Source organism: Mustela erminea, chromosome 5, assembly GCF_009829155.1.
Source record: "Mustela erminea isolate mMusErm1 chromosome 5, mMusErm1.Pri, whole genome shotgun sequence".
Classification (NCBI taxonomy): Eukaryota; Metazoa; Chordata; class Mammalia; order Carnivora; family Mustelidae; genus Mustela; species Mustela erminea.
In genome coordinates this window covers 98,816,992-98,835,181 of record NC_045618.1, presented here as the reverse complement: position 1 = coordinate 98,835,181, position 18,190 = coordinate 98,816,992, and the positions used below count along the sequence as shown (strand labels likewise).

The 18,190-nt window shown below is 35.9% G+C and overlaps 1 protein-coding gene across 1 annotated transcript in view; it reads left to right on the top strand.

Moving 5' to 3' along the window:
* The window catches only part of NEMF (nuclear export mediator factor), a 50,658-nt gene that overhangs the window by 28,560 nt on the left and 3,908 nt on the right, over window positions 1–18,190 (top strand). The window contains exons 17-28 of the mRNA XM_032344157.1: window positions 976–1,079; window positions 2,635–2,697; window positions 8,882–8,994; window positions 10,980–11,037; window positions 11,510–11,568; window positions 11,661–11,781; window positions 12,909–13,188; window positions 13,908–13,950; window positions 14,093–14,142; window positions 15,684–15,837; window positions 17,042–17,119; window positions 17,733–17,930. Of these exons, the coding sequence (XP_032200048.1) occupies window positions 976–1,079; window positions 2,635–2,697; window positions 8,882–8,994; window positions 10,980–11,037; window positions 11,510–11,568; window positions 11,661–11,781; window positions 12,909–13,188; window positions 13,908–13,950; window positions 14,093–14,142; window positions 15,684–15,837; window positions 17,042–17,119; window positions 17,733–17,930 (1,321 nt within the window). The remainder of the gene's footprint in view (window positions 1–975; window positions 1,080–2,634; window positions 2,698–8,881; window positions 8,995–10,979; window positions 11,038–11,509; window positions 11,569–11,660; window positions 11,782–12,908; window positions 13,189–13,907; window positions 13,951–14,092; window positions 14,143–15,683; window positions 15,838–17,041; window positions 17,120–17,732; window positions 17,931–18,190) is intronic.

Sequence of the window (18,190 nt, the reverse complement as noted above, 5' to 3'; positions counted from 1 at the left end):
ACAGGAATAATATTGGGACATATAAAGGAGTTTAGTGTAATGCCTGTGCTTAATCTATCATTTTTAACCAGAAGTTTTTAAATTGTAGATTAAGTCATAAAGATTATTTTCTTGGTGGTCAGGTGTAATATAGGAAATATTTCTGTTCATCTCTATTTTATGTCATTCTCTAAATCCCAAGCAAGTATACAATCTTTACTTTTTATCATGATGGTACATATTAATCATGAAAACCCAAATTACTTTGTTGAGAGAAGTTATAATTTTATATTTCTAAAGGTAATTTTTGCTCTATAAGTGTAAAGAATATCATGTCTGTAAACATTCAGTTGAAGACAGGATGGAAAAACTTTTCTTTTTTACCAGTAGCCCCAAAACCTAGCCAGTGCCCCATTGGAAGAAAGATAAACTTAGGGACCATGTGACGTTTTATGCTTTTGCTTTGTGTAACTCATCGTTAAGTTATCCTTAAGTTTAAGAAGGATCTGTTTGCAAGTGAGATAAGGAGAGAACATACTTTTTTTAAACATAGAATTTGGACACCTGGGTGGCTCAGTTGTTAAGCGTCTGCATTTGGCTCAGGTCAGGATCCCAGCATCCTGGGATTGAGCCCCATATATGAGGCTCCGTGCCCAGCGGGGAGCCTGCTTCTCCTCTCCCCCTCCCCCATACTTGTGTTCCCTCTCTCACTATCTCTGTCATAAGTAAATAAAATCTTAAAAAAAAATTAAACATAGAATTTAATTACCTTCTAAAGAATATCCTAAGGTAATTTGTATTGCAAGATTTCAATAAAAATTCAGTTTGATGCTTTAAGAAATTAAATCATCAAATTAAAAAAAATTAAATGATCAGTCTTAACATATGAAGGTAGGATTGCTTCATTGGGTTTTTTTTGTTTGTTTGAGAAAAGGATGTGAATTCAGGTGACTCTAAAGGGAAAGAATGTTAACTTTTTTTCTTTCAATTTGATAGGTTTGAGAAATTTCTGTGGTTCATTAGCTCAGAGAACTATCTAATTATAGGTGGACGAGATCAGCAACAGAATGAAATAATTGTGAAAAGATATTTGACGACAGGTAAGTATGATTAAAATTTTAAAGAATTTTCTCCTAAGTAATTGGATCAGTTATCTCAGTATGAGAACAGGTTTTCATCTTCTACTCCTTTGCCTGACAGGTTTAATTGATAGAGTTTCATTGTGGTGGCTTATGTTTGTTGAATATGTGTTTTGACACTTAAAATGAGAAGTGAATAGTCCTAAAGTAGTAGTGCTGAGCTAATCTGTAGTATTGGACTTTTTTTTTTTTTTTTTTGAAGATTTTATTTATTTGACAAAGATCACAAACAGGTGGAAAAGCAGGCAGGGGCGGAGAAGCAGGCTCCCTACTGAGCAGAGAGCCCACACAGGACTCAATCTCAGGACCCTGAGATCATGACCTGAGCTGAAGGCAGAGGTTTAACCCACTGAAGCACCCAGGTGCCCCAGTATTGGACTTTTGACTCCCTGCTGCATTAACAAAATAGCTTTCAGTCCTCCTGAATTATTGTACATCAAAATTTTAAAGGCTTGATTTTTTTTAGTGCTGAAGTTCTTGACTTTTTTTTCACATTTAGAAACAGGACTTAAGCCCTGTAGTGTAAGGCTTCTCATTTATTTTTGTTGGCTGATAACCACCACCTCACTGTGGTTGAACCCTCAGTGTGGGGTGTCTGAAATCAATAATCAGAACTAATTCGATGTCCACTGAAGATCCCAAACCAGAAACGGAAGAAACAGGGATCAGGTGATTACATGGGTCTTAGGGCTTGGTCTCTTGTTTTCTGTAGCTCTATTAATTGGGAGCTGAGCCTTTTTTGGAGCACTATGAGTTTTCCTCTTTGAATTTCAAGTCCCAGACAAACTGTTATGGCAAACAGTGGCTGCTCATTTTACCTTTTAGGAACTGTGCACTTTCTTTTTCCCTTAAAAAAAGAGGAAAGATCTGACTTTTGCATTTGTTTGTTCATTTGGTTATTCATTGGTATCAAATACTTAGAATATAACTTGAAACCATCATTGTGGCTTACAAACCTTCTGGCTTCTTCTCCAGCCTCATTTCTTACCACTCTGGCCTTAGTGGTCTGGCCTTCTGACTCCTCTTCATATATGTCAAACATCCATGGTCCTCAGGACCTTTACATTTGCTAGGATAACTCATCTCCATGTGTCTCTCACCCTCTAGTCTAGATTGGCTTACATGGTAACTCAGCAAGTTTGTGAGAAAAATAGGAAACACACAAGGACTATTAAGTGCTAGGCACTTGGTCCCAGAGGCCACATTCCGCCAAGGCAGATCATGGGACAGACCCAGACACAAGGGATGGGGAAGTGACTCCACCTCTTGAAGAGAAGCTTCAGGGTCACAGAACAAAGAGGTATGGATAGCAGAGGAGAGAGGAACTGACCATTTTTGTAATCTATCATATTAGCATTGCTTTCCTATAAGGAAGCCTGTGAGAGCTCTCCTAGGGGTGGGAAATGAACTTTTCTTTATAGGCCCTCTTATACCCTTTGGATTTTGAACCCATTAAACCCATTAAAAAAAAAAAAAGAAACAGGACTTAAAGTATTATTTCTCATTTGTTTTTAAGGGGACATTTATGTACATGCTGATCTTCATGGAGCTACTAGCTGTGTAATTAAGAATCCAACAGGTAATGTATTTCTCTTTATTCAGAACTTTAATTTCTTTCTTTAAAATATTTTTATATAAGACAAAAATTGTTAATTGTTATTTTAAAGGACACTTTATAATGATAAAAGTGTCAATTCATCAATAAGATATAACTATTATATATATTTTAAGGTTTTTTTTATTTATTTATTTGTCAGAGAGTAAGAGAGGGAAACACACACAACACAAGCAGGGGTAGTAGCAGGCAGAGGGAGAAACAGTCTCCCTGCTGAGCAAGGAGCCCGATGCAGGACTTAGTCCCAGGACCTGGGATCATGACCTGAGCCAAAGACAGACACCCAACCAACTGAGCCACTCAGGCGTCCCAGTCACTAAGACATAACTATTATAAACATTTATGCACCCAACAACAGAGCCCTAGAATTAGCCATGAAGCAAAATCTGATAGAATCGAATCAATAGTAGATAAACAGTATTAACTGTTGAATAGATTAACAGTAATAATTCAGGACTTTAATACCTAACTTTCAGTCATGGGGAGAATAACTAGGTGTAAGATCAACAAGGAAATAGAAGATTCTGACAATACTGTAAGTTAACTAGACCTAACACATATATCTGGTATCCTCACCTAATAACAATAGACTGCTCAAGTGCATCTGGTATGTGCTTCAGGTTAGATCATGTAATAGTCTATAAGACAAGTCTTTAGAGCTACTGAAATCATACAGAGTAATCTTTCTGACCATAATGGAGTGAATTTAGAAAATTTCAAAAATTCACAAATGTGTGGAAATTAAACACATTCAGAAGTAACCAATGTCAAAGAGAAAATGATAGGGGAGTGTTAGAAAATACTTTGAGATGACTGAAATGAAACACAATTTATCAAAATGATATGAGTTGCAGCTTAAACAGTCCTTCTGAGAAGTTTATAGCTGTAATGTTTATATTTAAAAAAGAAAAGCTCTAAGAAATGACAATGTATACATAAGCTCTAGAAAAAGAAAAGCAAATAACCCATAGTAAGGAAAAGAACTAATAAAGTTTAGAGCGGAAATGGGGTGCCTGGGTGGTTCCGTGGGTTAAGCCTCTGCCTTTCGCTTGGGTCGTGATGTCGGGATCCTGGGATTGAGCCCCATATCGGGCTCTCTGCTCAGTGGTGAGCCTGCTCCCCCCTCATTCTCTGCCTACTTGTGATCTCTCTGTGTCAAATAAATAAAATTAAAAAAAAAAAGTTTAGAGCGGAAATAAGTGAAACAGAATAGAAGAATAGTAGATAAAATCAGTGAAACCAAAGTTGGTTCTTTGAAAAATGTCAACAAAATTAATAAAACTTTAGCTGGACTGACCAAAAAAAAAAAGAGAGAATATTCAAATTCCTAACATTAGGAACACAAAGGGGAATACTAATACCAACTTTACAGAAATGAAAAGGATTTTTAAAAAATTCACTAGCTTCCTCTTAGAAAACACCATTTTAGAAATACTTTTTTGGTATTCCATGTGGTAGATGTGTAGTAAGACAGCAGAACTCTGTTTTCTCGTAAGTGGCTTCTTGAACCAAAGAAGGAACTTTTCACTGTGATAAAAATTAGATCTATAGTCTATATCTGGAACATGTATTAAATACCTTTGGAAGCTGCATTTGCTGAGGGGAAAAAAGATTGTGAGGGCATGCTACATACAATTGTATAGCAACAAATTAAATGATCTAAATGAGACCAGCTCGTTCCTAGAAAGACACAGACTACCAAAAACTGACTCAAGGAGAACTAGAAAATGAAAACAAACCTATAACAAGTAAAGAGATTGAAATAGTAATTTAAAAACAACAACAACAACAGTGGGGTGCCTGGGTGGCTCAGTGGGCTAAGCCTCTGCCTTTGGCTCAGGTTATGATCTCAGGTTGCTGGGACTGAGCCCTGCATATGGCTCTCTGCTCAGCAGAGAGCCTGCTTCCCCCCACCCTCTCTCTGCCTGCCTCTCTGCCTACTTGTGATCTCTCTCTGTCAAATAAATAAATAAAATCTGTAATAATCAAAAAAATAAACTTAAAAAAACCCCAAAAACAAAAAAAGCAAAAACAAAAACCTAGGGGTGCCTGGGTGGTTCAGTGAGTTAAGTATCTGCATTCATCTCAGATCATGATCCCAGAGTCCTGCTTCTCCCTCTCCCTCCGCCTGCTGCTCCCCCTGCTTGTGTTCTGTCTGTCTCTATCAAATAGATGAATAAAATCTTAAAAAAAAAAAAAAAAGACCCCAAACAAAAAACGTGCTCACAAAGAAAATTCTAGGCCCAGGTAGTGAATTCTGCCAAACTTTTAAAGAAGATTGAATACAAATCTTTTACAGACTTCCAAAAAAAATTGAAGAGATGGGAAAACTTCCTAACTCATGCTATAAGACCAGGATTAGCCTAATAACAAAACCAGACAAAGACATCACAAGAATTGAAAATTAATAGACTAGTATTGCTTATGAATAGACAAAAAACTCTTCAACGAAATACTAGAAAGCCGAATTCAGTAGCATATTAAAAGGATGTACTCCATGACCAAGTGGGATTTATCCCAGGAATGCAAGGTTGGTTTAATGTATGAAAATTGATACAGTACAGTGTTAATAGAGTAAAGGACAAGAAGCACATGATCATCTCAATCGATGCAAGAAAAGCCTTTGGCAATAATGCAACACCCCTTTGTGATAGAAAACACTCAGCAAACTTAACAGAAGGGAGCTTCCTTATCTTGGTAAAGAACATTTATCAAAACAAAACAAAAGAACATTTATAAAAAACCCACCGCTAACATCAGACTTAATGGTGAAAGACTGAAAACTTTTCCCTTAAGATCAGGAAAAAGATAAAAATGTCTGTTCTTGTCATTTCTATTCAACCTTGTATGGAGGTTCTAAGTAGGCCCTTAGGTAATAAAAAGAAATTAAAAATATCCACATTGGTAAAGAACAAGTAAAGCTGTTCCTGTTTAGAGATGGCATGATCATATATATTTAAAACCTTAAGGAATCCACCAAAGATTATTAATTAGTAAACAAGTTTAGAATGTTTGGAATACTAGGTCATTATATATAAAACACTTGTATTTCTTTTTTTCTTTTTTTTAAAATTTATTTATTTGAGAGAGATTGCACACACACGAGTTGGGGGACAGGCAGAGAAAGAGAATCTCCAAACCAACTCGTAACACATAGAGTTAAGTTATGTAAGCCTGAGCTGGGCTCCATCTCACAACCAGTAAGATCAAGACTTGAACTGAACCAAGAGTCAGATGTTTAACCAACTGAGCCACATAGGCACCTCAAGTCAGTTGTATTTTTATATACTTGCAGTGAACAGTACTAAAGTAAATTAATAAAACATTCATTTATAATAGCATTAAAAAGAATAAAATATTTAATAAATTTACCAAAAAGAAATATAAGACATACACCCCAAACTATAAAACATCATTGAAAGAAATTAAAGAAGACAAATAAATGGAAAAACTTCTAATGTAAGGATTGGAAGTCCTAATGTTTTCTGATGACAGTACTTTGCATATTAATCTATAGATCTGATGTAATGCCTCAGAATTCCAGCTGACTTTTTTTTTTGCAGAGATGGATAAGTTGATTCTAAAACTCACACAGAAATGCAAAGGACCCAGGTCAGCCAAATCATTTCTAAAAATGAAGAACAAAATTGGAAGACTCCCACTTCCTGATTTCAAAACCTCCTACAAAGCAACAGTAATACAGATAGTGAAGTATTGGTATGAGGATGGACAAATAGATCACTGAAGAGAATTGAGATTCCTCATTTACAGTCCATTGACTTTGGACAAGTGTATGAAAGCCTTCAGTGGGGATAGAGTAATCTTGTCAACAAATGGTGGTTGGTCAGTTAATATCCATATACAGAAGAATAAAACTTAGATCATTGCTTCACATCATTTATAAAAATTAACTTAAATACATCAAAAACCTAAACCTAAAAGCTAAAACTGTAAAACTGTTAGAAGAAAATGAGGCATAAATTTCATAGTGAATCAGAAAGTCATTTCTTAGATAAGACATCAAAAGCATAAGCAACAAACAGGTAAATTGGACTGAAACACCTTAGTTCAAAGGACACTATCAAGAAAATAAAAAGACAACCAACAGAATGAGAGAAAATATTGGCAAGTCATTAATCTGGTAAAGAACCAGTATCCAAAGAACTCTTAAGTCTCAACACTAGAAAGGAAAAAAAAAAAAAAAGAACAAAAACAATTTAAAAATGACAAAGCATCCAAATAGGTTATTTTTCCAAAGATATAAGAATGGCTAACAGGCACATGATAAGAGCTTTGGCATCGTTCATCATTAGGGAAATGAAAATAAAAACCACACTGAGATACCACTTCACACCCAGTAGAATAGTTACAATGAAAAAATGGGCAAAACAAGTGTTGGTGAGGATATAGAGATTGGAACGCTTATATGCTGCTGGTGGGAATGGAACATGATGCAGCTGCTATAGAATAGAGTTTGGTGGTTCCTCAAAACATCGAACATCAAATTTACCATGTGACCTAGCAGTTCCACTCCTAGGTCTGTGGACGGACATGACCATACTAAATTTGTTTGCAGATATACTTCACAGCATTATTTATAATAGCCACAAAATGGAAACAACCTACGTGTTCATCAGTTGATGACTAATCAAGATGTAGTATATTGATATAATGGAATATTATTCAGTCTTAAAGAGACACTGGTAATTAACAAGGAAGAACCTTGAACACATGATGCTAAGTGAAAGAAGCCAGACACATTTGATTCCATCAACATGAAATTCCAAAATAAGCAAATCCATAGAGACAGAGTATATTTGTGATTGTCAGGGGCTGGAAAAGTGGAGAATGACTATTAGTGGATATAGGATTTCCTTGGGGATGATGAAAATGTTCTGGAATTAGTGGTAATGGTTATATAGGTTTATGAATATACAAAAACCCACTGGATTATATACTTTAAAAGGGTAAATATGGTATGTGAATGATATCCCATTAAAAGATATTTGAAATTAACTGTAGGGATATATTATTAATATGCTTTTCATTTTGATGATTTAGGTGATTTGTAGAAATTCTGGAAGTCTTCAGACTTTGAATAGACTTCTGAATTCTGTCTGGAATGAAATTGGAGTTATTAGTATAAGTGAGAGGGCATTTCTTGTCTGATATGTTAGAACACTAAGCCTGCTTTGTAAATATGTTTTTGTTGTTATTTATTTTTTATCTTACTTTAATACCATTAGAGCTAACATAGAGTGTTATGTAAGTTTCAGGTGTACAATTAGTGATTCAACAATTCTGTGTATTACTCATTAGTGCTCAGTAAGATAAGTGTATTCTTAATCCTCTTCACCTCTTTCACCCATCCACCTACCCGACTCCCCTCTGATAATCATGTTTGTTCTCTAGTTAAGAGTCTGTTTTTTTTTGTTTGTTTGTTTTGTTTCTTAAATTCCACATATGAGTGAGATCAGATGGTATTTGTCTTTCTCTGGCTTATTTTTCTTAGCATTACATTTTTTAGATCCATCCATGCTGTTGTTGCAAATGGTAAGATTTCATTCTTTTTCATGGTTGAATAATATTCCACTGTGTGGACTCTTTATCCATTCATCTTTTGACAGACGCTTGGGCTGCTTCTATAATTTGACTGTTGTAAGTAATGCTGCAGAAACATGGGGTGCATATATCCCTCCAAATTAGTGTCTTCATATCCTTTGGGTAAATACCCAGTAGTGTGATTCCTAGATCATAGGGTAGTTCTATTTTTAGTTTTTTGAGGGACCTCTATACTGTTCTCCATGGTGGCTGCCCCAGTTTGTATTCCACCAACAGTGCACAAGGGTTCCTTTTTCTCCATGTCCTCGCCAATACTTGTTGTTTCTTGTGTTTTTTTATTTTAGCCATCCTAACAGGTGTAAAGTGATAATAACTTATGGTTTTGATTTGCATTTCCCTGATGGTGAGTGATACTGTAAATACATTGTTAATAAAAAACAGTAACTTCATGTAATATTGAAATTTAAATGTATCATTATTTAAGATGTAAGAGAATCAGATCTGTCATGCTGCATGTAATTTTCATATGTTGCTGTGTATAAAGTCTGTATGTGGGTATTGAAGCATTGCAGTGTTGTTTCTACAGGAGAACCAATTCCCCCTCGGACCTTGACTGAAGCAGGCACAATGGCACTTTGCTACAGCGCTGCTTGGGATGCACGAGTGATCACTAGTGCTTGGTGGGTGTACCATCATCAGGTAATAAGGGCTGTGGTCCTTTTTCTTAATTTATTAAGAGCTACTGTGTACCAGGACACGTGGGTGGCTTAGTAGGTTACGCGTCTGACTCTTGATCTCAGCCCAGGTCTTGATCTCAGGGTCCTGGGTTCAGGTCCCACATTGGGCCCCCAAAATACAAGAAATAAAAAAGCTATTGTGTACCAAATTTTGAGGGTATAGACTTTAACAGGTGATTCTGTGAACAGCTGACATTTTGGTGCTGGGGAAAAATACATAAACAATGTCTGGTAACAAATGCTGTGAAATTTTTTTCTTAAAGCTGAGTAGGCAGTAGAGAGTGATAATGGCTACCATTTTGAATGAAGCATCAGGGAAAAGTAAGATGTGAGAAGACACCTAAATGAAGAGAGCGAATGATTCATGCAGTTACACAGATATGATTAGTGTTTCAGTTATGACTGGCGTACTGACCTAAAAGATCTTTCTGCTCTTCATCTTTGTTGGAATTTTTTGATCTCTCTTTGCCCTTCCCAAAAAATAGCTATATCCGGTGTTTTAGTTATTCTCCTTAAATGCCGTTTTATTTGATGATACTTTAACTCCATATTTGACTTCACATCGCTGTTTCACATTTTCAATAATTAAAGTTGATAACAATGTACTTTTACAAGGTCCTAAAGCTATGCAGTAAGATAAAGAATTCAGTATTATTATCCTTCCATAGTTTCATTTTACATCTATTTATATTCATTATTGTCTGCTGTGCTGTGATACTGTGTTTTCAGGAAATTAGTATCACTTCTGAGATGATATTTTCTGCCTCAGTACTGCTATAAGTGGTTTTAATTGTTTTATTGAATTTTTGAAAAGATTTTATTTATGTGTCAGAGAGCGAGAGAGGGAACACAAGCAGGGGGAGTGGGAGAGGGAGAAGCAGGCTTCTCGCTGAGCAGGGAGCCTGATGTGGGGCTTGATCCTAGGACTCTGGGATCATGACCTGAGCTGAAGGCAGACACTTAATGACTGAGCCACCAAAGTGCCTTTGAACTGGTTTTTTAAGGTTGAAATTAGTGTGCTTTTAACCCCTCCAGGATACTCTCAGATCTGGGGGTTTCACAGATAATATAAAATTTCATTTTTTTATTTTTTAAAGATTTTATTTATTTGACACATAGAGCATGCACAAGCAGAGGGAGTGGCAGGCTCCCCACTGAGCAGGGAGCCCAATGTGGGGCTCAATTCCAGGACCGTGGAATTATGACCTGAGCCAAAGGCAGACGCTTAACTGACTGAGCCACCCAGGCGCCCTGATAATGTGAAAATTTTAAAATATTGTGCAAATTATCTCATTTTGCCAAATTAGAATATATTTTTTAAAAAATCTACTCTCATCTATATTTCCTAAAATGAAAGGTTATTTAAGTACCCCAACAACAGTACCTCAGGAAAGGATTTTATTTAATAAATACAGTTTTAGGGGCGCCTGGGTGGCTCAGTGCATTAAAGCCTCTGCCTTCCGCTCAGGTCATGATCCTGGGGTCCTGGGATCGAGCCCCGTGTCGGGTTTTCTGCTCAGCGGGGAGCCTGCTTCCTCCTCTCTCTCTGCCTGCCTCTCTGCCTACTTGTGATATCTCTCTCTGTCAAATAAATAAATAAAATCTTTAAAAAATAAATAAATACAGTTTTAGTAAATATAGCTTTATGATATAAGCTTATTAAACTGTCCTTATTTTTCTCATTATATCTCAAACCAGAGGAAACATGTGGACAAGGTCTGACTCTAACCCATGGCATTTGAAAATTATTGGTGTAGTGTATCCTTCATTATTTCTTTTCTGTTACTGCCAAAGGTATATCTGCCTTGAAGAGATATTTAGCATTGAGAATTTTTATACTAAATTATAAACTTTTTAGGAGACAGTGCTGTTTACTTGTCTATGATGTTATTGAGTGAAAATTTTAAAAATATATTTCTTATGACAACAGTATAATGTGTTCCTCAGGTGTCTAAAACAGCACCAACTGGAGAATATTTGACAACAGGAAGCTTCATGATAAGAGGTAATGACTTGTTGGTGGATTATGGAGATGGTTTGAGGACCATTGCTAATAATATTTTCAAAACAGACTATTCTGATTTCATATATGAAATATCTTTATTTCATATATGAAATTTGTTATGAAATAAGGAATATTTTGTGCTTGCTGTGGCAAATTTAGCGTTTGTCATGTTATCTTCATATGTACTTTTCTTGATGAGAATGTGCTTTCACATAAAGTTATAAGGGTAAAAATGTATAGCATGACCTTTTTCTAAAAACAGATCATTCAGGGCTTGACTAACTCAAAGATGAGAGCAAGTATTCATATTTTTTCTTTCTTATTCCTATACATAATACCAAATTCTGTGAATGCAAAATGTTCCTTCATGACAGATACAATACAAATTAAATATCATCACCAGTGTCAGGTGATTTGCAAACATAAAATGGAAAAAAGGATTTTTAACATTTATGTTTATTGTCTTTTATAGGAAAAAAGAATTTCCTTCCTCCCTCATATCTAATGATGGGGTTTAGTTTCCTCTTTAAGGTATTCCTCAGTTTCTTTGTTATTTTTTTTTTTTTCTGATTTTCATGAGTCTTACCTAAAGTTCTGTCAGTGAAAAAGAACTATTTCCATAGGTAGATGAGTCTTGTGTTTGGAGACATCGAGGTGAACGAAAAGTCAGAGTGCAGGATGAAGACATGGAAACACTGGCAAGTTGTGCAAGTGAACTCATATCGGAAGACATGGATCAACTAGGTAGTTTACAGATTTTAATGAAGTAGTTTATAGTGCTCCCTGTTGTCTAGTTTATCTTCTAAGATCTTAGAAGATCATATTGACTTTGGGATCATTGAAATGTCAAAATACAACTTGCTGTTCAATTTTACTGAATTTTGTTTTTGGAAATGTTAAATATACTTGTTCTAGTGAACTATGAAGTATTTAATTAGATCTGTAACAAACGTAAATATATGAAGTAAAACTTTAGTATTTAATGGGTCAAACATAAATGTGTTCAGCAGAGATAGAGCTCAGTTACTTACAAATGAGCATTTACTTTTGGATTTAAGTATCAGAAGTGATACAAAGATGAGTTTATAACAAGTGTAATTTCTCACATGAGAATTTGGCTTGATTTAATAATACATTGGCTTCAAGCTGTGGTTGCTGGAATGAATTAACTCACCTACCTAAAAGAACGAGGGAACGTACCCCCTCTATTATTTTTACAGTTATTCTCCTAGGGTTATTCCTTTTTAGGACTAATACTGCATTGTTTCGTTTATAACTACTGTTGCATTATAAGATTTTTTAAAATTTTCACCATGTTCCTGACACTGTACAAAGTTCTCTATTTACATTATTTTTTAATGGAATTCTCAGAACCATCTTTGTCAGATGGTGATGGCATCTCCTTTTATAGGGGAAGCAACTAAAGAATATTTTACTACTAAACGGTGTTTCCTTTGTGAAAGTGTGACCACCTTCTGTGTGCCAGTTGTATTACATGTATTGTTTCATTTCACTTCTCATGTGCAAGTTACAATAACAGCAGCAGAACTTACAGAATTACTTCTCTTGTCTTCCTTTTTGGAAATACCTAACCAAGAAAAGTTAAAGTTTTCATTGTAGAAATGGTTGCAATGTCCCAGAAATTTATAAAGTGTCTTGGAGAGCATTTATTCCAACCAGTTCGTGATACAAGAGTATCCTTTTGTCTGACTGTCCTTTAGGGATGATCAGGCTTTTTTTTTTTTTTTTTTTTTTTTTTTTAATCTTTTGGAGAAACGGAGTCAACAGAATGCCTTTTTGAAGTTTTTAAGGTAATCACCTAGCTTTGTTATGTTGGTATCACTCTGACTTTGTTTACGATAACTCTGCAGATGGAGGTGACAGTAGCAGTGAAGAAGATAAAGAGGAATCACACGAAACTCCTGTGGAAGTGGAACTTATGACTCAGGTTGACCAAGAGGATATCACTATTCAGAGTGGTGGGGATGAGCTAAATGATGAACTAATTCAGGAAGAAAGCTCTGAAGATGAAGGAGAATCTGAAGATACAGCAAAAGATCAGGAACCTGTTGGTGAAATGAAGGATGAAGAGGAAGAGACATTAAATTATCCTGATACTACCATTGACTTGTCCCACCTTCAATCCCAAAGGTAATTAAAAACGGTTATTTTATAGCTGGCAATGACAGAAGAAATAATCCTTCTAAAACAATACCAAGGTTGACTTTAGTACTTTTACCTTCTATTGTCCTATAGTCTTACTATGTTTTTACCATTTGATTGGGGGATAGATTTCACTAAAGAAATTTCCAGGACCCAGGTAGAAAAATACAGTAAACGTAAAAGTGGCCAAAGTAGGTCAAAATAGAAACAAGTATATGAGTATAAATGCTGATAATGTAAGGAAATTCCATAAAAAATTTGAAGCATTTTAATCTTTAAAGTCTTACTGATCACCAAGTAAAGAATATCATTGTTTTACAAGCTTTATCACTAAGATAGTTAAGAAGAGCTTAGGAATCAGGCCAGAATTGAGTCTTAGGGTATGTGCCTGAGCAAGTTACTCTGTGTCTGAGCTTCAGTTTCTTTCTCTGTGAAAATGGCATATTACTGACCCCCCATAGGGTTTGGGTGAAGATTATATAAAGCATTGGGCAGTGCCTGGCACGTTGTAAGTGTTCAATACATGTCCGCTATTTAAGAATTTATTTAAAAGTGTGAGACGAGCAATATCGTTCTTAAAAATTTTATCAGGTGTGAAGATTTTTAGATTGCCAGTAATTAAGGGTGTGATATGGGAATGTTTGCGGACTTTGTAAATGAATGCCTTTTATAGGCTAGTAGATGCCTCTTTCTGCTTATTCTCATAGGTCCCTTCAGAAATTGGCTTCAAAAGATGAATCTTCTAGTATGGTAAGCTATTTTCAAAGTTCTGTGAAGAATATCATGTCTTTCTCATTAAATCATTTTTTATTTTTAATTTTACTTTCTGGAAGATTAATAGCAGTGATGTTATTTTTTATATTTGCTTGTGTTTTTTGTTTTGTTTTAATAGAGTGACAGTAAGTTACAGAGTCGGAGACATTTGTCAGCCAAGGAAAGAAGGTAAACAAATTTGTGTTATCTAACTGGAAAGCATGTAAATTTTTATTTTTGGTTATTGATGATTCAGTTACGATAGGTAACTTAGAGGTTCTAAAGACCTCCCTTATTAAAATTACCAAGATTTAGCATAAAACTTGTTTAGTTCTTAATATTCAGCTCTAATAGGTTTTTCTGTTTTAGGTCCCTAATCTGTCGCTACAGTCAGTGAGATAGGTCAAGTAACATGAGACAGACCCTTTGTTACATAAATATGTGCATTAAATAGGCTGGTTCTAGGATAATATTGGCAGGAATAAGCAGGAATACTTCAAAATGATTAGGAAAGTTTCATTTAATAGAGAAGACTTTTTTTTTTTTTTTAACATAGAAGGTCTCAGGAGGCAAACAGAAAGGCAGAAGCAGAAGGAAAGGGACAACTGAGATAATCACTATAGGGTAAGAAGGCTATATAAAGCTAGTAACACAGTCTTGAAGAGACTCTAGAGTGGAATGGATAATAAACCCTTTTGCTTGAGAAAGATAGTTATTAAACAGTTTCAGCGAACTCTCTGAGGACACAAAGAGGTAAAATATAATAAAGTTTGTGCCTTTAAGGAGTTTTTGAGTCCTGGATTCAGGAAAGAGCCATACAAATAGGGATATAGTAGTTCAAGAGTAAGAAACGGCTGTGAGTCCAGGTGTGTTGAGAATGCCATCAGAAGTATACCATGAAGATATATCAGGATGTAGGTAAATGAAGATAATAAAGTCAAAGATTCCAAGGAGAATTAGCATGAACAAAGCAGGGCAAGGATTTGGAAGTAATATGCATAGTGCTTTGGGGAAATGGTAAGTAGACTGAGGTGAGAGGAGAAGAAAATTCATGTTTGTGAACTGGTAGATGATAAGACTGACAAAGTGAACTTGGATCAAAAGTGGAGAACTGATTATCAGAAACTACCTATTTTTAGACTTGATCCTGAAAATGATGGGAGGAGCACTTTTGGAAGATTTTAAATGGGAATGTGAGATAGGTAATCTAGAAGTTCATCCAGAACAGTTTATGGGGGAAATGCTGGAGAAAGGCCTGGGTAGGAAGTGATGAAGACCAGGGCTAGCACAGTGGCACTGGGAATAGAGATTACACAGAGAAAGTATCATAGTAATAGGATTTCCCATTCCTCCTTAATCTGTATCATTATCCATTTATTTATTCAGCTAACCTAGCAACATATTTTATTGAATACCTAAGATCTGCCAAGGCCATGCTGTCACAAAAACTACAAATCCCAGTGCCTGGCCATCAAGGGTGTTGAGGCTACTGAGTAAGGATAAGTCCAAGGTGACAGTGTGTGAAGCCTGGATGACAGAAAGAATGATAAATCCATGAGAGAAGAATATTCAGCTTTTCCTATGTGCTGATTTGTGCTGCTTTTATACTACAGCCGGTGGTTATGAAGTTAACCAAACGCCACGATCTTTTATATATTGTACATGTTCCCCTTCCCGTGCAGTATTTTAGGACACTAAGAATTAGATGTTCCCATTCCATTTCTATTTAGGGAAATGAAGAAGAAAAAGCTTCCAAGTGACTCAGGGGATTTAGAAGTGATAGAGGTAAAGGACAAAGAAAAAGAAAATACTCTACACATTGAAGCTCATCAGAACACAAACAAAAGTGTCCCAGCTATGCAGCCAATGAAACGAGGACAGAAGGTAATAAAACTTTGGGGTGTGAACTTAACGTTAAGGTGAGTCTGTGGTTCACAAATGAAGCTGTGAGTTCTTAATTTTTTAAAGTTTAAGTGAAACAAAAGATGTAGTTTAAAAAAATAATCCTATGAGACTTCCTTTAAGTGGAAATTAAAGAGGTAAGATTCAAGGAACATAGAGCTCATTGTTCTGTGTCCCTTTAAGATAATCTAGATGGAAGCTCTCATTTTATGTAGAATAAGAATTAGAAGTATAGACTTTTAGAAGTCTGAATTATCAATCTTTTATAGTTAGAGTTCTTTGTGTCCTGTTTAAAGAAATCTTCAAAAATTAATAAATTTGTTATTTGGGCCCCAGCTAAGATTAATAAGGATAGAAATCTAGGTGAGGCCTAGAGGTCTATAGTTTTAAAAAATTACTAGGTAATTTGGATCTAATTTTATGTAGCCACATAAAAGAATCACCAGTTTAGTGAGAAAATTCAGTTTTAAGAGCCTTTATCCAGCTTAGCTTTGCTGCCTTGTTTCTTATTCCTCTTTATGTAGGTCCTGGCTCCAACCACATGCAAGGACCTGACTATTACCACACTGTCCTGTCTTTCTCTTTTAATCCTGCTTTTCCTGTATTCCCTGATACTATAAAATTTACTTCAGACTTTCAAGTTGTACTTTCATTTCTTCCCCACAGTTCTTGCTTAAGCTGAAAAAAATCTTTCTCTGAAATACCTTAGAAATGTTTTCATTTAGAGTATGTTGCATTAATTTTTTTAGCACTTTTTCATTTTATTTTCAGTGTTCCAAAATTCATTGTTCATGCACCACACCCAGTGCTCCATGCAATACGTGCCCTCCTTAATACCCACCACCAGGCTCAACCCACCCCACACCCTTCTCCCCTCCAAAACCCTCAGTTTGTCTCTCAGAGTCCACAGTTGGCATGGTTTGCCTCCCCCTCTGATTGCCCCAAACTCACTTCTCTCCATCTCCCAATGTATGTTGCATTAACTTATCCTTACTCTTACATGTGTTGTCTTCTACCAGATGGTAATTTGAGGCTGAGGACGTGGTTTATCCATCATTTTAGCCTCCACATTATTTATTATAATGGTACCTTCTCAGCAGTTTTGACAAGAGCACCTTTTCTTTATAAACATGTTGACATTTTTTAGCTGCTGAATTTTTCCAAGTAAAGTCTTTTGATTTTGTAGAGTAAAATGAAAAAAATGAAGGAAAAATACAAAGACCAAGATGAAGAAGAACGTGAACTCATCATGAAATTGCTGGGGGTAAGTAACATCCAAACCCATTTTCTTTTTTGTTTTTTATTCATTTTTAGATTTCATTTACTTGATAGTGAGAGAGAAAGAGAGCAAGCGAACGATCAGGTTGGTGCAAGCTAGGGAAGCGTCAGGGAGAAGCAGGAGCAGACTTCCCGCTGAGCAGGGAACCCAATGCGGGGCTTGATCCCAGGACGCTGGGATCATGATCTGACCGAAGGCAGACATTTAAAACCAACTGAGCCACTCACTTACCCATTTCTTTTGCTTTCAAGGGGCATCCAGACCACTGCCTATCCTATGCTAGGATTCAGTACATTTTTGTTAAAATAATTGACAATATTGAACATACTGACTTTTTTTTTTTTTTTTAAGTTTTTTTTATTTGTCATAGTGCTCACAGAAGCAGGGTGAACAGCAAGCAGAGGGAGAAGCAAGCTCCCCACGGAGCAGGGAGCCCAATGCATTACTTGATTCTAGAATCCTGGGATCATGATCTGAGTGGAAGGCAGATGCTTAACTGACTGAGCCACCCAGGCACCGTCCCCCCAACTTATTTTTTTTCTTTTAGGTTTTTTTTTTTATTAGAGCAAGCTGACTATTTTAACTCTGTAAATTGAAGTCTGCAGGTTCAAACAAAGAAGAAAAAGGGAAGAAGGGGAAGAAAGGAAAAACAAAGGATGAACCTGTGAAGAAACAGCCCCAGAAACCTAGAGGTGGACCAAGGGCTTCAGACAGCATAAAGAAAGAAACTCCATCCCTTGAGGTTGCAACTCATGAGTTACAAGACTTGACTGTAGATGATCCACATGATGATAAGGTAGGGCCACCACACATATGGATATGGGCTTTCACTCCATTAATTCATTAACCACGTCAGGGTTCCCAAGACACAAGGCTTACGTAAGTGCTAAAACCAGGACAAGTGGGAGCCTTATTCTTAATGGAAAGTCATCTTAGAAATATAACCTAAGACTAAATTTCCAAGATGTAAGTATAAAAATGGTCATGTTCATATGATAAAAATTTTTTTACCTTTAGAAAATTTTATGGAGAGGCTTTATCTGATTCTAGTGGGAA